Below are 18,244 nucleotides of genomic sequence, written 5' to 3'. Positions count from 1 at the left end.
GTGGCGTGGTTGTTGGTGCCAGACGGGCTGGTCTGAGTATTTCAGAAACTGCTGATCTGCTGGGATTTTCACACTCAACCATCTCTAGAGTTCACAGAGAACGGTCAGAAAAAGAGGAAATATCCAGTGAGCGGTCAGTTGTGTGGACGAAAATGCCTTGTTGATGTGAGAGGTCAGAGGAGAATGAGCAGACTGGTTCCAGATGATAGAAAGGCAGCAGGAACTCAAATAACCAACCAACATCTCTGAGGAACGTTTCCAACACCTTGTTGAAAGTCTGCCATGAAGAATTAAGACAGTTCTGAAGGCAAAAGGGGGTCCAGCCTTTTACTAGCAAGGCGTAAAAATAATAAAGTGGCCGGTGAGTGTGTATGGAATGAGCTCTAGTTGAGTGGTTGGTGCTCAATAAAGTATTCTCTTCAGAAGAAACATATTTAGAGATATTATGGAGCTCTATGGACTTGAAGGCAATTTTGTGGCCCTTGAACAGAAACTAGGGCCCCATAGAATTACAAATGCAATCAAAGCTGCCAGTTACGCACTAAGAAGGTGCAAATTTAGGAGGTTTGTTAATTCTCAATTATTTGAATAACAGTGTGTTGACAAATTGCTTGTTGTACATTATCACGTGTAATAATGAAGTTCTGAGTGATGTTCTCATAAAACATCTGCAGCTTTCAACTCGGCTTGGGTCAGAAAGCTTAAGTAAGTCAGTTCTTTAGCGGTGGCTTTACTGGACGAAGAAATAGACCTCACTCCCCGAGTGTGTGCAAGCCAGGCCTGGGGGTGGTGGGGGTTTAATCTGGCCCGGATTGAGGGAAACATCTTAGCATGTTTCTAATCCCATTAAGACCTGCCGTCACAGTCACACACACACACACACACAGAGTTGGCGATACGCTACCTGTTAGGTTTGTGATTGGAAACCTGCTAGGTTGGTGTGTGTGTGAGCACATGTGTGTGTGTGTGTGTGTGTGAGTTTGGCATTAAAAAAATAATCGGCGGCCATTCATGTTGTTGGACTACTGCTGCCGGTGCTGTGGGACCACTCTGATCAAACGGCATGGCCACCTGCCAATCAACAGCAAGCTGAGCGACACCTGGGTAAAGCTATTTATCTCTCTTTCAGTCCCGCTGCAGTAAGTGCTCCGAGAACTGGGACTGGGATCAATAGGGATCAATAACTAGGCCACGATGCGCTGCCACAGGTCGCCCATCGGACATTTACCGCCCAAAACCTGTCAGGATGAGATTTTCTGCTAGAAGTGTGCACTGATAAACATGCTAACATGGCTAGCCGTGGCTAAAACCAGTGTTTTCGTGCTGTAGTTTGCATAATGCTAATTACTGACTGCCCACTAACATGTGCTGTTAGCAACATTAGCGTAGCTGGGCCCAGTTTCCAAGGCACCTTAGTGTGAAGATCATCTGAACTCAGAGAGAGAGAGAGTTCAGTGTGATGCTCGCTCTACCATCTAAGAATCGCCTTCGTGCCCAGATGCTCTCGGGAGACCGAGCCCTGATCTGTTAACAGATATTCGGGGGATGTGAGGCGTCATTTCTGCAAAAAAGCCTCCGTGGAACTGTTTCACCTCTGTATATCATTCCTGCAGCACAGTCCTATAGTCCATAATACCTGTGTAGTAGCTCAGAATAAACGACAGAAATTTTTATAGCTCTATAGAAGTTTCTGAAGTGTTGCTGTGATATTTGTAGCGTTTGTGTTCATAGAAGCTGTAAATATGAAACATTGTTGGATTCTCACATGTTGTGGGTCTCTCTTGTGTACAAAAATCTACCTTTTCAATATAAATATAAATATATATATATAACCTATCAACACCTAGAAATACAGGCAAATACAAGCACTTAAGATACCAAAGCAATACAAAATGTATATATATAGAACGTTCTTGTTACATTCCACTGTATTTGTGATCGTATGCAAACGTTTGGGCGCCTGGTCAAACGACGTTTTGTTGATTTTCTTTGAAAAGATGTTTCCATTTTCTTTACAGGACAAACGCACTCCTGCACATTTTATTGTTTATTTGATGGAAAAATGTGGCACATTTCATGTTTTTTAGGTTAAGCTCAGGTAATAGAAATAGAAAATGTAGCACGAAAGGTCGTATTGAACTCGTCTTCACCTAGAAAATCAACAACAGGACAAACGTTTGCGCGGACGACTGTCTGTTTGTTTGTATTTGTTCTAATGTTTGTGTTATTTTAACATGTGTGGTATCAATAAGGTAGACTTTAACACAATTTTATGTATATTTATATAATATATATATATACACACACAGAACAAGCTACATTTTACTGTATTAACAATCACAGTCGAAAGTTTGGGCACCCCTGGTCAAAAGACCTTGTTGATTTTATACACATTTATGATACATATGTCCTCTGTAGAGAATCTCTGCACATTTTAATGCTCCAGAATAGCATATAAAATGTGGCCTGTGTGAAAGATGTGGCACATTTGGTACTTTTTAGGTTAAGCTCAGAAAGTAAATAGAAAACGTAGCACTAAAATAAAATTGAGGGTGTTCTTCTCTGTGGAGGGCGTGCTGGACCAGGGGCGCACAAACTTTTGCACACAGCTGTATGCTTATTTGTATTTATTCTAATGTTTGCGTTTTTTTGTATGCGTGGTGTCAACAAGCTAGATTTGAACATATATGATGCATAAATATGTACACACACACACACACACACACACACATATATATATATATATATATATATACATGGCCTAGAAACACCTTAGAAACCACCTGGAAAACCTCGGCGACCACTCAACATACCACAGCAACACAAAACGTCTGTACAGAGCATTAAAGCAACACTGCACTGCATTGACAATCTAAAAAGTCTGGGCGCCGCTGGTCAAACCACCTCGCTGATTTTCAGGCACGTGTCGTCTACTGAGTAAACACTTCCAGCACAAACACTGGGTTTTTTTTTTTGGTGAAGAAAACAAAAATTCCAAAAAACAAAAAGCATGTAAGGCGTGTCCTGCGTGAAAGACACGGCACGCTTCATATGTTCTTCGCTCAAGATCTGCACTAAAATATATGTGTTCGTTTCTCTTCACTCAAAACCAATAGGCCACTTGACCAGGGGTGCACAAACTTTTGCACACGACCGCATGCTTATCTCTATATGTGTTATTTTAGTGCTTTTATGGGCAAAACTCCGGCCAGACGACCAACACTAAAGCGTTTCTCGAGCTTCTGCGCAGTCCTGTACCTGAAAGCACTGCTGTTGCAGGGACTGATGCGTCAAACGCGTGAACCGCAAGCGCGTTGGCGCCGGCCGCGCCGCGCTGCAGGGCTGCAGGGCAGTGTGCTGTAATGTGTGCGCTGGTGACTAAACTCTGTTTGTTTCTCTTGTCAGGTGGTTCTCCAGAACCTGCTGATGTGCATGGTGTGCTTCTACTCTCTCTACTACATTGTGGTCAGTTTGTGCATCGGCATCCTGAAGTGAGACGTTCCACAATATTTCTGATGTAGAGCAGACTTCCTCTCTCTGTCAGCGCGTGCCTCTTCTGCGGCGGGTTAAAATTGACTTTGACTTCCGGCAGCGCGAGCTGTGCCTCTCGAAGCTGCAGTGTTGTAGTGCTACAGATTCGGGCTGTGGTGAAACGTGACACGAAAACATGCCCCTCAACACTTTCAGCCACGGAACGTGTCCAAAAGTTTGTGGACGGCAGTGTGAAGGGTTTTGTGCTGCAGTAACAGCCTCCACTCTTCTGAGAAGGCTTTACTGGAGATGTTGAGGGTCTGACTGAGCGTTTGTGAGGTCAGGTACTGATGTTGGTCAGTTCTCAACCACTCCAACTCATCCCAAAGGTTGGATGGCGCACCATCATTCCAGAGGAAACCGTTCCACTGCTCCAGTTCCACAGCCTAGTGTTGGGGGCCTAATACCCCTCTAGACCACGCTGGGCATTGATCAAAGTAACCGTAGGCTCATGTGTCACAGCTCCCGTCCTGTTGGTCAAAGCTTTTCTATGGAGATTCTGCCAAAAATGCTGATGTTGTCCATAACGACTGAAAGCTATTTAAGGGCTGGTGTGCCTTACGCTGTTGAGACCACCCAAACTGGCTCCACATTAGCATTCTTGGGTGAAGTTTACCATTAAAGTGAGTGTGTGTGCATTTGTGATCGTCCCATCCTAACAGTGTGTTTTCCTGTTGTCCGTATTCATTTGTTCTTAGTTATGGTGATTAACGTATAGTGTAAATGAGTGTCGCTAAAAGTTCTGCTTTATCTCTGCTTATTCACCAATCAGGCGTAACCTTCTGACCACCTCCTCTTTTCTACGCTCACTGTCCACTTTATCAGCTCCACTTACTGTATAGCTGCACTCTGTAGTTCTACAGTTACAGACTGTAGTCCATCTGTTTCTCTGATACTCTGTTACCCTGTTCTTCAGTGGTCAGGACCCCCATGGACCCTCACAGAGCAGGGACTATTTAGGTGGTGGTGTGTTAGTGTGTGTTGTGCTGGTACGAGTGGATCAGACACAGCAGCGCTGCTGGAGTTTTTAAACACTGTCCACTCACTGTCCACTCTATTAGACACTCCTACCTTGTCGGTCCACCTTGTAGGTGTAAAGTCAGAGACGACAGCTCATCTGCTGCTGCACAGCTTGTGTTGGTCATCCTCCAGTCCTTCATCAGTGGTCACAGGACGCTGCCCACAGGACGCTGCCCACAGGACGCTGCCCACAGGACGCTGGCTGGATATTTTTGGTTGGTGGACTTTTCTCAGTCCAGCAGCGACACTGAGGTGTTTAAAAACTCCCGCAGCACTGCTGTGTCTGATCCACTCAGACCAGCACAACACACACTAACACACCACCACCACGTCAGTGTTACTGCAGTGCTGAGAATGATCCACCACCCCAATAGTACCTGATCTGTGAGGGTCCATGGGGGTCCTGACCACTGAAGAACAGGGTAACAGAGTATCAGAGAAACAGATGGACTACAGTCTGTAACTGTAGAACTACAGAGTGCAGCTATAAAGTAAGTGGAGCTGATAAAGTGGACAGTGAGTGTAGAAACAGGGAGGTGGTCAGAACGTTATGGCTGATCGGTGTAAAGTCAAATGCAAACGTTTGAGCGTCCTTGTTTATATTTCAAGTGAAAATAAGTTAACACATCCTCTCTGTGAGGAAGCTGAAACAGATCAGATGCTCGCAGATTAAAAACGAGGTGGTAGTTTCCTTTAGAGGTTCAGGAGAGTCGCAAGAAGGGTAGTCATAAGGGTCCAAGGTCAAAGCAAGAGAGCGTGATAACCGAAACCAAAGGGACGTCAGGAGAGTGAAAGCAGTTACCAGTCCAAGTTCAAAAACCAAGAGATGAAAACTGTACTTAATGTATAAAGTAAAAGTACTAAAGTATTTCCCTTCAAATGTACTTAAGTATAAAGTAAAAGTACTAAAAGAGTAATTCTGGCTCTGATGTCCTGTTATCATTTTTATAACCAGACTGGCTTCATGAACTCATTTCAGGTGAAAGTCCTCCAGCGTCTCTCTTGGTAAACCAGTCTTTTAATAGAAGGTCATTAATTAGTGACGCTGACGTCTATTAAAATGATCAGAAGCACAAAACACTGAAGGTAAACAGTTTCCATCAGGGAGAACCGAGTGGCTCTGAAATCACTTTTTACACACAAGCAAAGTTTCAGTTTCAGATTTATTTACAACTTAGTTCCAAGTTTAAGTTGAATAAAAACTGGCTTTAAACTCAGGATCACAGATGAGCTCCTTTACTATGTTGATCTGTAGGCGTCTGTTCATAAACATAAACCAGCCCAAACTCATTTACTATAAAATGAAATGGTGTTTGTAGAAATTCAGAAAAAAGCCGCGTCAGTCTCGACTGCATATGTGGACATATTTCTATATTGAGCTCTATTTACACAAAGTTAGGTTAGTTCATCATTTATGTTGAACAGACTCTCCCAAAGTTTTACGCTGCTGCGCTGACGTTGAACCGCGTGCTGCACTGGGTCGGTATGACCAACAGGTCAAAACCAGCTCTAAACAAAGTGACCGCTGGGCCCTGATTGGTGCTCTGGCTTTGCGCTTCTTTCGTTTTGACATGTTACGTTTTTATACACACAGAAACCAAAAGGAACGACAGATTTCTCAAAATGTAGGAGGAAAAAGTCGGATATTAGACTCTGAAATGTAGTGGAGTGAAAGGAAAAAGTCGCCCAGAACGGAGAAACTTCAGTACAGATACACCAAAAATACTAAAGTACAGAAACTAATTACATTTACTCAGTTACTCAGTTACTCAGTGACTCAGTTACTGTCCAGCACTGATGGTGAATGGTGAAGTGAGAGGAGTCAAATGATCTCCCAGTGGCTCATGGTAGTTGAAGTCCTCTACACAGGCCATTGACTCAACTGACCCCACAGGAGGAGTCCTCGCACTTAAATACTGAGCGATTTGTAACGGACAGTTTCCATTTATTAACATTTATAACATATTGGGAGGGGAAAAAAGGGGGTGCCATTACTTTTGCACAGGGCAGTCGTTTTTTTTCTCATTAGTACGTGTGTTGACTTATTTTCACTTAGTCAGCAGCAGCTTGGACTTTGACCAAACCTTTTGCAAACGACTCTAGTTTGGTGTTTGTTTTCGTTGACGTGTTTCTTTACTTGTTTGTTTGTTTGTTTACCGTGTCAGGGTGGAGGAGGTGGACAGTCTGTTGGCTCCGTTTGACTACACCACACAGCCGTCATGGCACAACCCAAAGTATTTAGGTAAGTGTTTAGACGAACCTGAAACTTTGTGATTATTCACTTTACCAACCTGAAAAACCTGCTTGTTCTTCCGAATCATCGAGAAGTGATTCAAACCCGGTGTGAGACTAAAAGTGCTGGTCTTGCCTTTCACACCCCAATACATCCTAAAACTGATGCTGAATCAGCACATTACGTCTGGCTAAATGTTACTTGGACGTAGATTGGGATCGAGCGTGGAGCTTGGAGATGTGCTCAATTAGGCGTCTTGCCCAAGGACTCTCATTGGAATGACGGGGCGTAGCTGCCCAGGCAGGAGATCAAGCCTTAGCCTGGGCTGTTGTCCACTACACTATTCAAGCTGCACCACCTGTGAGAGTCTCAGAGCCTTAAGACCCTTACAGCCCAAACCAGAACGGAACGAACAGCTTGAAAACGTCAAATGTTTCTCATCAAAACGAGAAAAATAGTAATAGAATTTGATTTATTTGTGGCTGTTAAGACGCCGAATGACACGGCACAGAAAAGATGAACATGAAGATGAAAATGAAGGCAAAAAATAAATAAATAGAAATAACCATCAGTCACAGAAATGAATAACTGGGCACACTCTGAGGGTCAAGAAAACGGTTCTATATGGAACCACGAACGCCCAGGGAACTTTGAATGAATAAAGGATTGCAGCATTTAAGGGTTCTTCAGATGGATGGAGAATGTGCTGTAGATGGTTCTGCACAGAGCCCTTTTGTGAAGCGGTTCTGTAGAGCACTCAGAATGGTTCTTCAGTTGTTATGGGGTCTCTTCTCCTCACAGCTCAGTTCTCCGTGACTCAGGCTGAGCTCCACAGGAGACGAAGCTCAGAGCGAACAGGCCGAGTGGCTTCAAGCGCAGATCTGAGATCTTATTTGCTCCACGCAGCAGATGCTTGTTAACACAAATAGCTAATCAGCCAATCACACGGCCGCAGCTCACTGCATTCAGGCCTGTAGAGGTGGTCAAGACGACTTGCTGAAGTGCAGGCCGAGCATCAGAACGGGGAAGAAAGGGGATTTAAGGGGCTTTGAACGTGGCGTGGTTGTTGGTGCCAGACGGGCTGGTCTGAGTATTTCAGAAACTGCTGATCTGCTGGGATTTTCACACACAACCATCTCTAGGGTTTACAGAGAATGGTCCGAAAAAGAGGAAACATCCAGTGAGCGGTCAGTTGTGTGGATGAAAACGCCTTGTTGATGTGAGAGGTCAGAGGAGAATGGGCAGACTGGTTCCAGATGATAGAAAGACAACAGGAACTCAAATAACCAACCAGAATCTCTGAGGAACGTTTCCAACACCTTGTTGAAAGTCTGAAGGCAAAAGGGGGTCCAGCCTTTTACTAGCAAGGTGTACCTAATAAAGTGGCCGGTGGGTGTACATTATAGTCTCTTTTTGAATGAATTGATGTGTTAGTGGATCATAATTAAGCTCAGTCTTTTCTACTGTGCATATTTTTGACCTAGTCATAAAGTAGAATGACTGTACAACGGAACTGGATGAATAACGATGAAGCAGTTAAAAACCATGTGATGTTTGAAGGATGACAGTAAATAATCGGTAATATTGTGATATCAGCGCTTCAGTGTTCTAAAATAATCATGATCAATCATCTTACTTTTCGCCGTGGTGTCCATTCATGACATTTCCCTGGGAGTGAAACAGACTGTGCCTTTGAGACTGACACATGTAAATGAGCTCTGCTCTGATTGGCTGTGTGTCGGGCTGAAACACTCCTTATAACTGCAGCGTGAGTGGGCGGAGCTAAACTACTGCTGAAAAGGTGAATGTATGGAAATGTGCTGATTTCTTTACCATCACAGAGCGTGTGGAATTAACCAAGGTTGATGTTGCAGCCCGGTTTGCATATGAACTGAATGGACTGGGGAGTAAATGGAATGTTTTGAAGCTTGTATATTACATACTACTTTAAACTCTTGCTATAAAAGTGAGGAAATTTGGTTTTGCATGATGTGGGCCGTTATAGAATATTCCCATATTTACATCACTTGGCAGACGCTCTTATCCAGAGTGGCTTACAGTTTGATCCTTTTACACAGGTAGGCGAAGGTGGTGTTGGGAGTCTTGCCCAAGGACTCTTATTGGTATAGTGTAGGGCGCTTGTCCAGGTGGGGATTGAACCCCAGACTGCAGTGTAGAAGGCAGAGGTGCTACCCACTACACTAACCAACCACAGATTTATTCGAATCAATTACAGGTGTGAGGTTATGAAGCATCTACCAGGTATTTCAGCTATAGCACAAAAACCATGGACCCAAAACAGTGTGGTTTGCATGATTTGCTGTTGCTTCTACTTCCAGAACAGCCTGTCAAATTCACCACAACACAAGTAGAGTGATCTTCTGTCTGTTTGTTCTGCAGTGAGCGTGATCTCGACGGAGGTGACGTATGTCCTGGGTGGGCTCATCTTCGCCTGGATCGTGGAGGAGTGGGTGTGGGATTACGCCATCACTGTCACGCTGCTGCACGTCGGCCTCACCGTCGCAGGTAAACACCTTAAACCACACTCGGGTGAGCAAGAACCAAGCTGTGGGTTCTCCTAAGCCCTTAGACCCTCAGGGTCTGTATGTGGGTCGACGCTATAGTTCCTCACGCTCATATAGAATTTATAGATTAGAGGCAGATACTGAATGATTTATAATAGGTACTGAATTAATTGGAGTTATTAAATAATCCATAGTAGTTAGTGAATAATTTGTAGTAGATACTGAATATTAATAGTATTTATTGAAAAATAGTAAATACAGAATAATTTGCACTATTTATTGAATAATTCACAGTAGATACTGAATAACTTATAGTAGTTACTGAATAATTCATAGTAAATACTTAATCATTTGCAGTGGTTATTGAATAATTAATTGTAATTAATAATTCATAATAATTTCTGAATAATTTGTGGTAGATACTGAATAACTTATAGTAGTTACTGAATAATTCATAGTAAATACTTAATCATTTGCAGTGGTTATTGAATAATTCATTGTAATTAATAATTCATAATAATTTCTGAATAATTTGTGGTAGATACTGAAGAACTTATAGTAGTTACTGAATAATTCATAGTAAATACTGAATAATTCATAGTAAATAATGAATTATTCATAGTGAATACTGACTAATTTATAGTAGTTACTGAATAATTCATATAAATATTAAATAATTTATAGAAGTTACTGAATAATTCAGTGTAAATACTGAATAAATCATAGTGGTTATTGAATAATTAGTAAATACTGAATAATCCATAGATGTTACTGAATAATTCATAGCACATTCTAAATAATTACTTGTAGTTATTGAATAATTTATAGCAAATTACTGAATTATTAACAGTAGATACTGAATAATCCGTAGAAGTTACTGAATAATTTAGATACTGAATTATTAATAGTACATACTGAAAAATGATAGCACATAACAAATAACGAATAATAGTTACTGCCTCAATTACAGATTTAATTGAATGTTTTAGAGTAGATACTTAATAATAATTAAAGACGTTAATACATAATTCATAGTAGTTACTCATCATTCAGGGTACTTAATACTTATTAATGTATATTTGACTGAATATTAAACGTATAATGTAAATTAAATCCTGAATAACTGTAATTTCATCACATTTCACAAAAAAATGAAATAAAACAAGAAAATATCCCTTTAATTGAAAGAGTTCGTGATTGAACAGTGAAGTCACAGCAACAACTACGGTTTTAAACTCTGCTGTTTCCAAGGTTTTTGTGCAGCCTGATGAACCAAAATGACGCTATGAGGCTAAAGATACTAATGAGTAATGGAAGCTCTATGTGCTATAATTAGCCATGTGCTAACTGCATATACACATGATTCTGTGGTTTCTGGCACTGTAGTCAAGCCAAGTCAAGTCTGCTCTAGTGGCCTGTATCATTCCTCAGTGCGCATTGGAACAAAATATGGTTCCTCAGGCCCCATGTACAACCACAATCCGTTCTCTCACAGCTCGGTTCTCCATGACTCAGTCAACCCCCAAACATGTAAATAAATAAATACAAGCAGAACGCAATGATTTCAAATCTCATAGACCCATATTTTGTTCACAGTAGAGCATAGAACACATCAGATGTTGAAAGTGGGACATTTTTACCATTTCATGAAAAACATTAACTCACTTAGAACTTGATGGCAGCAACACATCTCAGAAAAGTCGGGACAGGGCCACTCTACTACTGTGTAGCCTCCCCTCTTCTTTTAACAACAGTCTGTAAACATCTGGAAAGTGAGGAGACCAACTGCTGGAGTTTTGGGCGAGGAATATTGTCCCATTATTGTCTGATGGATTCTAGCTGCAGTCCTGGGTCTTTTTGATTAATTTTTCATTTCATGATGCGCCGAATGTTCTCTACTGGTGAAAGGTCTGGACTGCAGGCAGGCCAGTTCAGCACCTGGACTCTTCTTCTGTGAAGCCACGCTGTTGTGATGGGTGCAGTGGTTTGTCATTGTCTAGTCCAGGTGTGTGTTTTAAACGGACCAAAGCATACACACTCTGCTGTAGGGTCCTGCGGTCTGAGACAGTGGAGACCAGACAGTGAGGCGGCTGATCAGGACGCTCTCTACTGCCCCCTATACCGTCTGGCATACTGCTGTGAATAAAATGGATGACCGCATCTCTAAGGACAGCTAAAAACAGCAGCAGCGCCTGAATTTTGTCTGCTGTGGTGACCGTGGCGGTCTCTTCCGCTGAGCTGGTCCACCTGGCGGTTCTACTACCTGAAATTAGACATGTGCAGTGTTGCCAGATTGGGCAGGTTCCCACAAAATCCAACCAACATCTGTCGTGAAGCTTGTTCGGGGGTGGACAAAGTTTGAGCTGTTTGGTCTTTACTTTCGTGGTTTTTTGAAAAGTATAAAATTAATAAACTGCATTACTTAATTATGAACAGGCCCAACCTCTCCTAAGTCCAGCCAGGTGGCTCTTGAGTGTTCATGGTTCTATACAGGACCACTGTCTTTACCAAAGAACCCTTGAAGAACCGTCTTTTATAAGAGCCTGCCTTGTGGAGTAGTTTCTCCAGCATGACTATGTATTTTTGCACCCATCCTCGGCTGGATTTGTATCAATATTCATAACCGTTTGAAGTACAGCGCTTGGACAGTCTCCGTCTCTATTGTGTAACTGCCATTAGAATAAATTACCACCGCCCACATGTTTCCCAGTTTGCCTGGACTCTTGACGGAGTTCCTTCGCTGTGTCTGGCGGTGATTCCGGCGTAATAACACTCGCACGGCTGTGTTTGAGTACTGCATAGTGAATTAGATTAGTGAAAACAATGGGATGGTGCTGCCTACAATCCAATTAGTGAGGTTTGATTCAGGTAACCAGTGACTGGTTATTACGTAATCACTCAGTCTGAGGCTTTTCTTATGAAGGGAGCTCAAAAACACTGATGCACTGTTTCCATACAGCACATGGTGCAATATCAGTGGGCTTTGAAGGCTCAGCGTGTTTTGTAATTGATTGTTATGTAGATGTGAACTGTACACTGCCCCCCAAAAGAGGGCGGATTAGTGCAATCAAAACATGCTCCTATTCAGAGACCTGCTTGGTTAGCTAGCCTGATCTATTTCAGTGTGCTGCTGCCCTAAATCCCTTTATTCATTTCATTTCCACTCAAAAAAAATATTAATAGTAAGGCTAATCTCAGCGGTGGGAGTGTTCAGTGATTCACTCCTTCCCTTTATTCCAGCTTCCGCTCTTTCCAAAGACTCTGCAGACACGCCTCCAAAGTTCAGTCCAAACCCATTCAGTGCAAGAATAATTTATAGTAGTTAATAAATTAATAGCAGAAACCGAATGATTTGAGTAGTTACTGAATAATTTTTAGTAGTTACTAAATGATTTATAGTAGATACTAAAAACTTTATAATAGTTACTGAATAATTCATAGTAGATAATGTATAATTCATAGTAGATACTAAATAATTCATAGTAGATACTAAATAGCTTATAGTAGAAACTGAATAATTTATAATAGAAACCGAATAACCGAATAAAGAATTGTCCACCCTCTAAACGGTTAGTGATGGGAGGGTAAAGGTTAGCCGCTGCAGGTGTGCTGATGGACAGCGATGAGTGAATATTACAGGTCGGACTGTGGATCTGATTATCAGACTGTTGATCTGATTATCGGACTGTTGATCTGATTATCAAACTGTGGATCTGATTATCGGACTGTTGATCTGATTATCAGACTGTGGATCTGATTATCGGACTGTTGATCTGATTATCAGACTGTGGATCTGATTATCGGGCTGTGGATCTGATTATCAGACTGTGGATCTGATTATCGGACTGTTGATCTGATTATCAGACTGTGGATCTGATTATCAGACTGTGGATCTGATTATCGGACTGTTGATCTGATTATCAGACTGTGGATCTGATTATCAGACTGTGGATCTGATTATCGGACTGTTGATCTGATTATCGGGCTGTGGATCTGATTATCAGACTGTGGATCTGATTATCGGACTGTTGATCTGATTATCGGACTGTGGATCTGATCATCGGTCTGTGGATCTGATTATCGGACTGTTGATCTGATTATCAGGCTGTGGATCTGATTATCGGGCTGTTGATCTGATTATCGGACTGTGGATCTGATTATCGGGCTGTGGATCTGATTATCGGACTGTGGATCTGATTATCGGTCTGTGGATCTGATTATGGGACTGTGGATCTGATTATCGGACTGTGGATCTGATTATCGGACTGTTGATCTGATTATCGGACTGTGGATCTGATCTTCGGACTGTGGATCTGATCATCGGACTGTGGATCTGATTATCGGACTGTTGATCTGATTATCGGACTGTTGATCTGATTATCGGACTGTGGATCTGATCTTCGGACTGTTGATCTGATTATTGGACTGTTGATCTGATTATCGGTCTGTGGATCTGATTATCAGACTGTGGATCTGATTATCGGGCTGTGGATCTGATTATCGGACTGTGGATCTGATTATCGGACTGTTGATCTGATTATCGGACTGTGGATCTGATCATCGGACTGTTGATCTGATTATCGGTCTGTGGATCTGATTATCGGTCTGTGGATCTGATTATCAGACTGTGGATCTGATTATCGGTCTGTGGATCTGATTATCGGGCTGTGGATCTGATTATCGGACTGTTGATCTGATTATCGGACTGTGGATCTGATTATCGGGCTGTGGATCTGATTATCGGGCTGTTGATCTGATTATCGGACTGTTGATCTGATTATCGGACTGTGGATCTGATTATCGGGCTGTGGATCTGATCATTGGTCTGTGGATCTGATTATCGGACTGTTGATCTGATTATCAGACTGTGGATCTGATTATCGGGCTGTTGATCTGATTATCGGACTGTGGATCTGATTATCGGGCTGTGGATCTGATTATCGGACTGTTGATCTGATTATCGGTCTGTGGATCTGATTATCGGACTGTGGATCTGATTATCGGACTGTTGATCTGATTATCGGACTGTTGATCTGATTATCGGACTGTGGATCTGATCTTCGGACTGTTGATCTGATTATCGGTCTGTGGATCTGATTATCAGACTGTGGATCTGATTATCGGGCTGTGGATCTGATTATCGGACTGTGGATCTGATTATCGGACTGTGGATCTGATTATCGGACTGTTGATCTGATTATCGGACTGTGGATCTGATTATCGGACTGTTGATCTGATTATCGGTCTGTGGATCTGATTATCGGTCTGTGGATCTGATTATCAGACTGTGGATCTGATTATCGGGCTGTGGATCTGATTATCAGACTGTGGATCTGATTATCAGACTGTGGATCTGATTATCAGACTGTGGATCTGATTATCGGTCTGTGGATCTGATTATCGGACTGTTGATCTGATTATCGGGCTGTGGATCTGATTATCGGGCTGTGGATCTGATTATCGGGCTGTTGATCTGATTATCGGACTGTTGATCTGATTATCGGACTGTTGATCTGATTATCGGACTGTGGATCTGATTATCGGACTGTGGATCTGATTATCGGGCTGCGGATCTGATTATCGGGCTGTGGATCTGATTATCGGGCTGTGGATCTGATTATCGGACTGTGGATCTGATTATCGGGCTGTGGATCTGATTATCGGACTGTGGATCTGATTATCGGGCTGCGGATCTGATTATCGGGCTGTGGATCTGATTATCGGGCTGTGGATCTGATTATCGGGCTGTGGATCTGATTATCGGACTGTGGATCTGATTATCGGGCTGTGGATCTGATTATCGGACTGTGGATCTGATTATCGGGCTGTGGATCTGATTATCGGACTGTGGATCTGATTATCGGACTGTGGATCTGATTATCGGGCTGTGGATCTGATTATCGGACTGTGGATCTGATTATCGGACTGTTGATCTGATTATCGGACTGTGGATCTGATCATCGGACTGTTGATCTGATTATCGGACTGTGGATCTGATTATCGGGCTGCGGATCTGATTATCGGACTGTGGATCTGATTATCGGGCTGTGGATCTGATTATCGGACTGTGGATCTGATTATCGGACTGTGGATCTGATCTTGGGACTGTGGATCTGATCATCGGACTGTTGATCTGATCATCGGACTGTTGATCTGATCTTCGGACTGTGGATCTGATCATCGGGCTGTGGATCTGATCATCGGTCTGTGGATCTGATTATCGGACTGTGGATCTGATTATCGGACTGTGGATCTGATTATCGGGCTGTTGATCTGATTATCGGGCTGTGGATCTGATTATCGGACTGTTGATCTGATTATCGGACTGTGGATCTGATTATCGGACTGTGGATCTGATTATCGGGCTGTTGATCTGATTATCGGGCTGTGGATCTGATTATCGGACTGTTGATCTGATTATCGGACTGTGGATCTGATTATCGGACTGTGGATCTGATTATCGGGCTGTGGATCTGATTATCGGACTGTTGATCTGATTATCGGGCTGTGGATCTGATTATCGGGCTGTTGATCTGATTATCGGACTGTGGATCTGATCTTCGGACTGTGGATCTGATTGTGCTCTTCTCCCGCTGTGTTTCAGTCATGGCTGACTTCCCGTCGACGGAGCACTGGTGGATCGCTCTGGGTAAGCAGTGTTTCACACACACCACATGAAAGCTAGTAGCCGGCAATTAGCATGGCTGAGCTGGATGTTTTTGGTTCTCAGTCCAGCAGCGACACTGAGGTGTTTAAAAACTCCAGCAGCACTGCTGTGTCTGATCCACTCAGACCAGCGCAACACACACTAACACACCACCACCCAAATAGTACCTGCTCTGTGAGGGTCCATGGGGGTCCTGACCACTGAAGAACAGGGTAACAGAGTACCAGAGAAACAGATGGACTACAGTCTGTAACTGTAGAACTACAGAGTGCAGCTATACGGTCAGTGGAGCTGGTGAATATATTACTCCTCCATGCACTGTAATATATGAATGAATGAATATAGAATCAATATACATTGAAATATAACACAAGAGCAATCTGAGAACATGACATATAAATCAATTTATTAAGCATATCGCTGCTGTCGGAACAAAACCTTGTATCTCCAAAATGGGAACCTCACTCCTTTACTTTTAATGGAAGTCGATGGAACCAGACGTCAGTTTGGTCTTTTAGGCCATTCACCATGAAATTTACACACAATGTATAGAACAACAGGCGTTTTCAAATGATGTCAAAAGCTGAAAAGGGATACGAGGTTCTGTCGCGACAGCAGCGATACATCCGTTCAAACCTTAATTATATTAGCATAAGAGCCAATTAAGGAAGATTTCTTATGTTCTACTGCGTTTACGCTGTTTTGTATTTTTTTCTTTTTTTTTTTGTGGCAAAAATGGCAAAAGCTGTCCAGACAGTTTTGTGTCATGTAAAGAGAAGATTTTTCACACACACACAAAAAAAGAAACAGGCTACACAGTCGCAGACAAAAGTTTTGGCACCCCTGGTCAAACTCCGCGGCGTTGTTGATTTTCTGTGAATAAGTGGACGCCTCCTCTGCAGAGACACACGCCTGCACGTTTCACTACACAGCTACTTATTTATTTTGATGTCTTATTTATACGGCTGTACATTTGTCCAGTAGTCAGTAACACTGTAAATACATAGACATTGTGCAAGGAATGAAGTTAAGTAAGTAAGTGATACTTTTTTGATCCCACAAACGGGGAAATTCCACCTCTGCATTTAACCCATCCATGAAGTGAAACACCACATACACACTAGTGAAGACACACACACACTAGGGGGCAGTGAGCAGCCCTATCCACGGCACCCGGGGAGCAGTTGGGGGTTAGGTGTCTTGCTCAAGGACACCTCAGTCATGGACTGTCGGCCCTGGGGATCGAACCGGCGACCTTCTGGTTACAGGGCCAGATCCCAAACCTCCAGCCCACGACTGCCCCCAATCACACCTGCTGCCTGCTGGAGTTTACAGTTCTGACCTCCTTGTCCTCCAATCAGATCCAAGCCCGTCCTTTTCGGCTCTGCGGGCGTTAATTCCCCCCAGCTGGTTTTACAGTGTAACCCAGTGCAGCAGCTGGAATTCACCCAAACTCCTGTTTGTTTACAGGTTCAGGGCTGGCCATGATGATCTTTGGTGGGCAGCTGCTGGCGTATCGACTTTTCAGGAATAACTTTGTGCATCCTGAAGATCTCCAGAACTTCTGACACGCTGAGGATTCTGTACAGTCATGAAATCTGTTTTTATTTTGTATATTTTATTGTTTCTACAGAATGTAGCCCTATTTTTATTACTCGCACATTATTGACATGCAAGCATTTACCTGTATTAAAGTATATGGATTGTAATTAAAGCGTCCCTGCAAGCTGTGTGGTCAGTACACGTGTGTGTATGAGGCTTTATGTCTGTAAACAAGCCTTCGACGTTTCCCAGCTGGCAAAGTGCCATTTAAATAAATAATAATATTACATTATTAGTAGTTTTTACTGACGTTGACTCATGAAGTTGCTTTTAAATCAGTCTGTATCACAAGAGCCTTGGAGAAAGACGCAAACTCCCAGTCACGGATGTGTTCATGGTACGTTTGCTGGGTGAGTTGCATCAACGCTCAGGACCCAAAGACCCCAGCTTCCACATATCAGGACGTTCAGCAGACCCGCCACTAAACTAGCACACGTGATGTCATCAAGCTGTGATGTCAGCATCTGTGAGTAATTCGGCTCGGAAAATCACCTAAAATCCTGATATTGCTGCTCTGCTGTTTGGCCTTCGTTTCCCATCAAAGGGTTAAAACAGCAACATGATTCGCAATCAGATCACTGACCAGACTCTGACCCACCGTCCAGAGGGACTTCATCCACCTGTGACCGTCCATCAGCCAGAGATCAGCTCCAAAATCACCCACAA

The 18,244-nt window shown here is 42.9% G+C and overlaps 1 protein-coding gene across 2 annotated transcripts; it reads left to right on the top strand.

Annotated features, from left to right (window-relative positions):
* The first annotated feature begins 894 nt into the window (after positions 1–894).
* tmem244 (transmembrane protein 244) lies at positions 895–17,760 on the top strand. Of its 2 annotated transcripts, XM_037537388.1 has the most exons (6): positions 895–1,104; positions 3,406–3,491; positions 6,717–6,793; positions 9,185–9,310; positions 15,914–15,958; positions 17,447–17,760. In XM_037537388.1, exons 1-6 carry the CDS (start codon positions 1,012–1,014, stop codon positions 17,542–17,544), a joined length of 525 nt encoding a protein of 174 aa, XP_037393285.1. In that variant the 5' UTR covers positions 895–1,011; the 3' UTR covers positions 17,545–17,760. The 2 variants fall into 2 exon arrangements, with proteins under 2 accessions (XP_037393285.1, XP_037393286.1); XM_037537389.1 differs by lacking the exon at positions 15,914–15,958.
* The last annotated feature ends 484 nt before the right edge of the window (positions 17,761–18,244 follow it).

The sequence above is a fragment of the Pygocentrus nattereri genome, chromosome 4, assembly GCF_015220715.1.
Source record: "Pygocentrus nattereri isolate fPygNat1 chromosome 4, fPygNat1.pri, whole genome shotgun sequence".
Lineage (NCBI taxonomy): Eukaryota > Metazoa > Chordata > Actinopteri > Characiformes > Serrasalmidae > Pygocentrus > Pygocentrus nattereri.
The sequence above is the reverse complement of the archived record's forward strand: the minus strand, read 5'-3'. Positions and strand labels throughout refer to the sequence as shown.

What these genes read in the sequence shown, in the direction of transcription:
- tmem244 (XM_037537388.1), top strand. Translation starts at nt 1,012, where the DNA reads ATGTTGTTGGACTACTGCTGCCGGTGCTGTGGGACCACTCTGATCAAA. An exon ending in GCAAGCTGAGCGACACCTGG is followed by an intron (nt 1,105 to 3,405) that starts GTAAAGCTATTT and finishes TTCTCTTGTCAG; the next exon opens with GTGGTTCTCCAGAACCTGCT. An exon ending in GCACAACCCAAAGTATTTAG is followed by an intron (nt 6,794 to 9,184) that starts GTAAGTGTTTAG and finishes TTTGTTCTGCAG; the next exon opens with TGAGCGTGATCTCGACGGAG.